At 40.1% G+C, this 7,947-nt stretch overlaps 1 protein-coding gene across 1 annotated transcript in view; it reads right to left on the minus strand.

Moving 5' to 3' along the window:
* Window positions 1-583: 583 nt before the first annotated feature.
* LOC107747365 (BRCA2-interacting transcriptional repressor EMSY-like) overlaps window positions 584-7,947 on the minus strand; it is a 20,305-nt gene continuing 12,941 nt past the window's right edge. Inside the window, exons 12-18 of the mRNA XM_016561833.1 lie at window positions 7,455-7,623; window positions 5,710-5,874; window positions 5,455-5,610; window positions 4,506-4,612; window positions 3,227-3,610; window positions 2,263-2,577; window positions 584-1,048 (exon numbers count right to left, since the gene is read on the minus strand). Of these exons, the coding sequence (XP_016417319.1) occupies window positions 860-1,048; window positions 2,263-2,577; window positions 3,227-3,610; window positions 4,506-4,612; window positions 5,455-5,610; window positions 5,710-5,874; window positions 7,455-7,623 (1,485 nt within the window). The 3' untranslated portion in view covers window positions 584-859. The remainder of the gene's footprint in view (window positions 1,049-2,262; window positions 2,578-3,226; window positions 3,611-4,505; window positions 4,613-5,454; window positions 5,611-5,709; window positions 5,875-7,454; window positions 7,624-7,947) is intronic.

A 7,947-nucleotide genomic window follows, 5' to 3' on the forward strand; every position in this document is an offset into this window, starting at 1 on the left:
GATGAAGCAGCACTCATCATCATCATCATCATCTGGAAGCTTCCAGTCCATCAGCTCTACTTCAAACTATAAATTAAAGGGACAGTTCACCCAAAAATGATCATTCGGTCATCGTTCACTCACCATCAAGTTGTTTCAAAACTGTATGAATATTTTGAAGAATGCTGGTAAACAAACAGCTGTTGGTCCCATTGACTTCCATTGTATTTTTTCCCTACTATGGGAGTCAATGGCTGCTGTCAACTATTTGGTTACTAACATTCATCAAAATATCTATTCAGATTTGAATCCTGTGGAACATCTTGTATGAATTGTTACACATGACAGAGAATATTTTGGACCCCATTGACTTCCATTGTATTTTTTTCCTACTATGGAAGTCAATGGCTACCGTCAACTGTTTGGTTACTAACATTCTTCAAATTTAAATTTTTAGGGCCCAATGAAATATCTACTGCTGTGTTCAACAATTCATACAACATATTTTTTAAATAGCTGCTGGTAGCCATTGACTTCCATGGTATTTTTTTCCCTAGTATGGAAGTCAATGGGGACCAATGGCTGTTTGTTTACCAGCATTCTTCATAACATCTTCTTTTGTGTTCAACAGAAGAAAGAACCTCATACAGGTTTGAAAAACCCGAAGGACAGTAAACAAAGACAGAATTATTATTTTTGGGTGAACTGTCTCTTTAAGTAGAAATCAACACAAACATTCCTATCGTTCCATCAGGAATCTGATTCTCCATAAAGTAAGGTTTCGCTCTACAGCACAAACTCACTGCATGATTCTCTATACAGCTGTGATGAAGCACAAACAGAAGGTCTTTCTCCTCTGAACAAATCAAATCCGCACGCTTCACTGTGATTGGTCAGCTGTGGGGCTGGCCGCCGCCCCCTCGTCGTTGCTGCTGTCCACTTCCTGTTCCATGGCAGCTTCCTCGTCCAGACGCTGGCTGGTGAAGTCGGAGATCTCCAGGAAGCCGCTGGGCTCCACCACCACGTTTGATTGGCTGGAGTCGGGCATGATGGAGTACTGCGGGATCACCTGACCACAAACACACATCACATGACCTCAGCAATGCGGAAAACGCAGAATCCACTGTATAAATCTTGTGTGAATAAATCAGAAGCAGGTCTGTAGACTGAATCAGGTCTGGACGAGTGTGTGTGTGTGTGTGTGTGTGTGTGCGCGCGAGTTTGCTCTACTACACACACTGAAACACAAAGATCTGCACTACAACCCGCCAAAATAAAAGTTCGGTTCAACTTGAAGAAATTATGACAGAAATATATTACTATTGTACAATACAATGCACTTCTCAAAGTAGTAGTAATAATACTAATAATAATTTACTCAAACACAACTTTAAAGCTCTTCACATCAACCTACCAAAATAAAAGTTTAGTTTAACTTAAAGAAATTATGACAGAAATATATTACTATTGTATTTCTCAATGTAATAATAATTCTAATAGTATGACTACTAATAAAATAATTACTAAAACTTTTTTTTTTAAAGAAATAAATCACACATTTCATCATGTTTTAATTTTAACAGTAAACCTCTGTTGTGTAGCACTTTGTTTAATAATTACTAAAACTTTTTTTTTTTAAAGAAATAAATCACACATTTCATCATGTTTTAATTTTAACAGTAAACCTCTGTTGTGTAGCACTTTGTTTGCCAAAAAATTTAATATTTAAAATTAAAGAATTAAAAATAGTTTAATTTTCGTTTGATTAAACAGTTAATTAAAATGTTTTATGCATTCATGCCTTATTATGAATAAAAAAAAAAGAATAAATTAAGTTGTTTTTATGAATTCAATTAATTAGACAAGCTTTTTGATTTTTTAAATTTGATTTAACCATTAAAATGGAATCCAGAAAATTAAAACAGAACAAATTTAATTTAGAAAAAAAATAAATAACAGAATTTGGGAAAATATAAAACAGATTTCACAGGACTGTACGCAACAGATGTTCTGGAGAAGAACGACGGAGTTTGGGTTTCTTACTATTGCCACCTTTGGCTTGCTTAGCTGGGTCTAAATACACTTGATATTCAGTAATATGATTGATTTGATTGCACTGACACTACCTTGATCTGAATAATGACACTACTGCTTACAGCTGACCTGAGTTGGTCTCATATGTGATGAAGTCTGCATCACTGATCCTGTTCTTTTCCTGTGAAGCTGCTTTGAAACGATCTGTACTGTATGAAGCGCTACAGAGGTGAAGCGTGAGAGGAGCACCTGTATGATGTCCAGGTCTTTACTCTTGACGCGGCCGAGCGTCTGTTTGGAGCTGCTGATGAGCGGCGAGGCGCTCGGTGGTTTGGTCAGCGGGCCGCAGTCGCTGGAGGAGTCCACCACCATGGGCTCGATCTCCGCCTCCATCATGGAGATCTTCAGGATGTCGGAGGTCTTCTCCGGCGCCGTCACGCTGGAGCTGGACTCCGGCTGGAGCTTGACGGACGCCTCGCCGCTGCTGGACACCGGGGGGCACTGATGAGCGCCGAACGTGATCTTCGTGACGGACGCTCCCTGCGTGATGATCGGCTGCTGCAGCTGAGACACACACAGAGAACCGTCACTGCAGGAACGATTACCATAACCAGCACCTTCATAAACAATCACTCTAAGAGTGAGTCCACACCACGACAACAGCAAAGTTTTAATTATCATTCATATTCTGTGAAAATAACGACATCCACATCACGACTATAATGGTAACGACTCAAGCATTTAAACCTGCAGACAACAAAACTGCAATGCATGTTTTAATAAACAAAGTTATCGTCCACAGGTCTGAATGCTAATATATAGACAAGGTTTTATTTATCATTATAATTACCATCGTAGTTAACAATACAGTTACCATCACAGTTATCATTATAATTATCATCATAGTTGTCATATTAGCTAGTGTCAGTTATCATCATAGCTATTGTCATCATTATAGTTATAGTCATAATTGTCAATAGTTATCATCAATTATCAATATAGTTATCATAATTGTCACAATTATCATTGTTGAAAAACTAATAATGAACAAAATTATAAAAATGTAAATGTAAAATTAAAAGAAATAATAATGAAAAAATAAAACTAAAGATGAAATGTTTTATCTGTTTAGATGCATGTCATGTGACCATTAACTGTCCCCTGATGATCTACATCAGTGGATGAGACGGATCAATATCAGCGCTGGTCTCACCTGGCTGCTGCTGGGAGTCTTGCTGGAGCACACGGGGTGATGCGCCTGCAGCGGCGGCGGCTGCGACAGCTGCGTGTGTGTGTTGGGCCGGTGGTGTGAGGAGGGTGCCTGCTGCAGTTTGGGCAGCTGCGGTTTGTGTGGAGGGTTCGAGGAGACGAGCGTCGCAGACGCAGACGCAGCAGCTCTCTGTACGGAGACTCGGGGCGTGAGAGGCTCCGCCCTCTTAGAGGAAGTGGGCGTGTCAGATGGGCCGGCTGCAGGTTTGGGCTGTGACGAGCGGTAGAACAGACCCGTCTGAGGATCCAGAGTGTCTCCCTCTAGCTCGCCCTCCTCCACCACCATCTGCTCCTGCAGCGGCTTCACCTGCGGCACACACGCCTCCACCTGCGCAAACACACACACACACACACACACACACCTTCAACAGTGCTGAACACTGCAGTGTTTAGAGTGCATTTGACAGCAGAGTTCGGTTTGTTTGGTTGATACTGAACAATGTGAAGTTTGGTAGTAAATCTAGTTAAGATGGTAAACAGCTCCCTCTGGTGCTCACAAGGCTTCTTTACACATCTGAGTTAAGGCTTAAAATTCAGTGTAAAGATGCAAAGCTGCATAAAAGCCAGACTAAATGAAGACGCCTCAGCCCCTCATAAATGAAACGCAGCATCAGAGCATTCATTTAGTTATTATAATAATAATTGAGTTATTTAATTTAGTTCTAATAATAATTTAGTTATTATAATAATAATTTAGTTATTTAATTTAGTTCTAATAATAATTTAGTTATTATAATAACAATTATTACTATTGTTAAATAGCAACAATGCAATTACAATATATATATATATATAATTTAATTTTTTTTGCCATTTAATAATAATAATTATTATTTAATATAATAATAATAATTATTATAATATATTCATATATTAAAAATCAACATATAATAATTATTGTTGTTTTAATAATTGCAATTAGATGTTTCCCTAATTTATTCTGCCTGTTTTTTAATGAAATAATGCACATGAAGTTTCAAGTCTGGTACAAAATTGCCAGTGAATTTTCCTTATTTTTCTCATAAATATTTGCATATTTAAAACATTAATCTTGTAACATTATTGTTGCAGTTTTAGATGCATTCCTGTAGCTCAATGCCAAGGTTATGGTTCAAGGAATGCATGTAAAGTAATTGTAGTATAAATGCGTTTATGCCCGTCAGACGCGGGAGTGTAAATCAGTGGCACAAACATATGCGGTCACATGACTGTGTGGTTCTGACCGGTTGTGTGGCTGTGGTCGGCACTGCTGATGGTGGACAGGACACTGATTGACTCTGGCTGCTGGACTCAGTGACGTCTCCTCCGATCACAGCCTTACACACTTTACCTGAAACAGCAGAGCAACATCACAGTGAAGTCTTTAAAATCTAAATATAAAACGGAGAGTTCCGGTGCTTGATTCTGATTGGCTGAGCCGCGTTCGAAGCTGTTGTAAATTACTCTACAAACATACACCTTTGTTTACGTTTGTGTGTTGCTCGGCAACCACTTTGTTGCAACCACAACTGTTTCTGAGGCGCTACATTGTTTGGTGGAAGAATACTGTTTTTATTAATATCATTACACTTTATTTGCTCCGTTTTATTTTGTGAAACCTTACTACATATATGGAATAATAAAGCAATAAACCCCGTGAAGCTGTGGTTTACAGTGAATTTATAACAGCTAAGGGGGTTTTAGGCACTCCGCTTCGCACCTAACAACGCCCCTTAGCTGTTATAAATTCACTGTAAACCACGGCTTCTTGGGGTTTATTGCTTTATTAAACGGACGGCTCACCCAAAAATGATCATTTTGTCCTCATTTACTCACCCTCCACTTGTTCCAAACCTGTATGAGAACGTTGGTAATAACCAAGCAGTTGACGGCACCCATTGACTTCCATTGTACTTTTTTTCCATACTATGGAACTCAATGGGGACCAACAGCTGTTTGGTTAAACACACAGGTTGAGGGTGAGTAAAGGATGACAGAAGTCTCCCTTTAAGACCTGCACAAATAAAATGAATACTGTGTGACCGAACTCATCCATCTCAAAATAAATCACATATCTCAGGCTGCAACGTGCATTTATGATGTTTTTATGACTTCTTCTTCAGGACCCGCAGTGACCCTGCATCATGAGATGTTTCTCGAGTGTGACTGAGCTGAGTGAGGTGTTGATGTTACCGATGGGGATGTATTCAGTGACCGTGTCCGTGTCTCCGGCGCTCTGACCCGACGGCTCCGGGGACTGTCTCCTCTCCGCCGTCACTGGGATCGGCACTGCCATGTGACTCAGGTCGATGGTGTGCTGGCGTGGTTTGGCGTCGCTCTTCTCCTTCACTGTAACATCACACACACACACACACACACACACACACACACGTGTTAATTCAGCAGGAGTGCGACAGAGGAGCTCAGATACGCGGGTCAGACACACACCGCTGGTCCGCCGCAGCTCCAGCAGGGCTTTGATGGTGGATGTGGCCGACTGAGACTCTCCCGTCATGTCCTGGTAAATGATGGTGGGACTCGCCTCCACAGACACCTCCTGCTCCGTCCACTCCTGCCCCCTGGAGGTGATGAGGTGCACCACCGGCTGAGCGTCTGAACAGAGAGAGAACACACTTAAACACTCAAAGCCTGCAGCAGCCACAGAGTTCTGACACACAGCCGAGTGAGATGCTGATTGGATGCTGGAATGTGGGCGTGGCTTGAATGCAAGTGGACTGTAAGGGGCGGGGTTTAAGCAGAATACATGACTAAAGAGATTCTGCATAAATCTGTCGTTATAGTGCATGGTCAAAAAATGTTTGAGGCAAGATACGACAGGTGATTAGGGTAAAAACATTAATAAATATCAGCAGATTAATCGCAGTACATTAAAATAATTGTTTTCTGAAATGTTGTTTTAATATGCAATGAGGCACCAACAGATTAAATATGCACTCATTTCCAGAGGATTGGATAAAGGCAGGTTATTAAAGGTTTTTCCAGAGGGGATTCTGGATTTCTCTTTCTATCACTCTATAAATCAGAAAATAGTGTCAACTGACAGAAAACAAACATTTCCACCATGGTTTTAGGACTAAATTGTGCAGTGTGAATGAAATATCAGCAAACCTTCAGAATATAGACAGGAATAAAACTGTAAAATCTGGTGTGTGTTTGAGGAAAAAACTCTTTAAAGATGTGGATTGAAATCTAGAGACGCAAATAGATAAAGTGCGATAAAAGAAACGATAAATGTGTATCTGGGGTGTTTTCTTTCCACTAGTCTGAAAGAAGAGACATGATATAGAGCAAAAAACTGAGCAGTGCATGAAAACACAATGATTCATTCATCATTCATATTAAGATCAGTAACGTGCATTTAGAGAACAGATAACGTGAATTTGCATTTCATGCAGACTTTAAACTGCAATGGATAGTTCATCCAAACATGAAAATTCTGACTATATGTGACCCTGGAGCACAAAACCAATTGAAATTGAGATGTATGCATCAGCTGAAAGCTGAATAAATCAGCTTTCCATTGATGTCTGGTTTGTTAGGATAGGACAATATTTGAAAATCTGGAATCTGAGGGTGCAAAAAAATCTAAATATTGAGAAAATCATCTTTAAAGTTGTTCAAATGAAGTTCTTAGCAATGCATATTACTAATCAAAATTAAGTTTTGATATATTTACGGTAGGAAACATACAAAATATCTTCATGGAACATGATCTTTACTTAATATCCTAATGATTTTTGGCATAAAAGAAAAATGTATAATTGTGACCCATACAATGTATTGTTGGCTATTGCTACAAATATACCCCAGCGACTTAACACTGCTTTTGTGCTGCAGGGATACATATTTACTCACTGTATGAGTTTCTTTCTTCTGCTGAACACAAAAGAAGATATTTCCCATCGACTTCCACAGTATGGAAAAAAATACTATGGAAGTCAATGGGGACCGACAACTGATTGGTTGAACACATTCTTGTGTTGTGTTCAGCAGAAGAAACAAACTCATACAAGGTTTTCAAAATCCTGAAGGAGAGTAAATGACGACTCGCTTTTGAGTAAACGAAGATGAATCATTTTTGTGTGAACTATCCCTTTAAGACTCATTGAGTCATGTCCACATGAGATGCACTGGTGAGTCCACACTGAAGCGCGTGATCTACGTGTGCTGACCGTGAGTGCTGTCAGACGACACCGGGCTGCTCTCCGTATACGAGGACAAGTCGTCCTGGCCGGATCCGGCGCTGCGTGAGACCTGCTGCAGCGTCTCGCTCACCAGCTGACGGGTCTGTTCACTCACCAGCGCCGTCTGAAACGCCATGGGCTTGGGCTTGATCAGGACCTGCGCACAACACCATCATTACTGATCATTAGGGCTGGGTAAAAAATATCAATATCTCGATATTAATCGATTCTCATTTTTACGGAACGATATCGATTCTTAAATCCCAAGAATCGATTATTCTAGCCTGTTTTCAGTTAATGGACGGAGTGTTGAAGGGCACCTCCCAACCAATAAATCGCAATAAGCATTGTACTTTGGTACTTTTAATATGAAACAGTCTCAGATTTCAAATTCTGTCCATTGTATTGCAGTATTCAAACAATAAATGCCGTTTTGGCGCTGTTTAATGTGGAGTGATCGCTGTAGCGCCTCAGTGAACTG

Source organism: Sinocyclocheilus rhinocerous, unplaced genomic scaffold (assembly GCF_001515625.1).
Source record: "Sinocyclocheilus rhinocerous isolate Xijiao unplaced genomic scaffold, SAMN03320098_v1.1 scaffold1220, whole genome shotgun sequence".
Lineage (NCBI taxonomy): Eukaryota > Metazoa > Chordata > Actinopteri > Cypriniformes > Cyprinidae > Sinocyclocheilus > Sinocyclocheilus rhinocerous.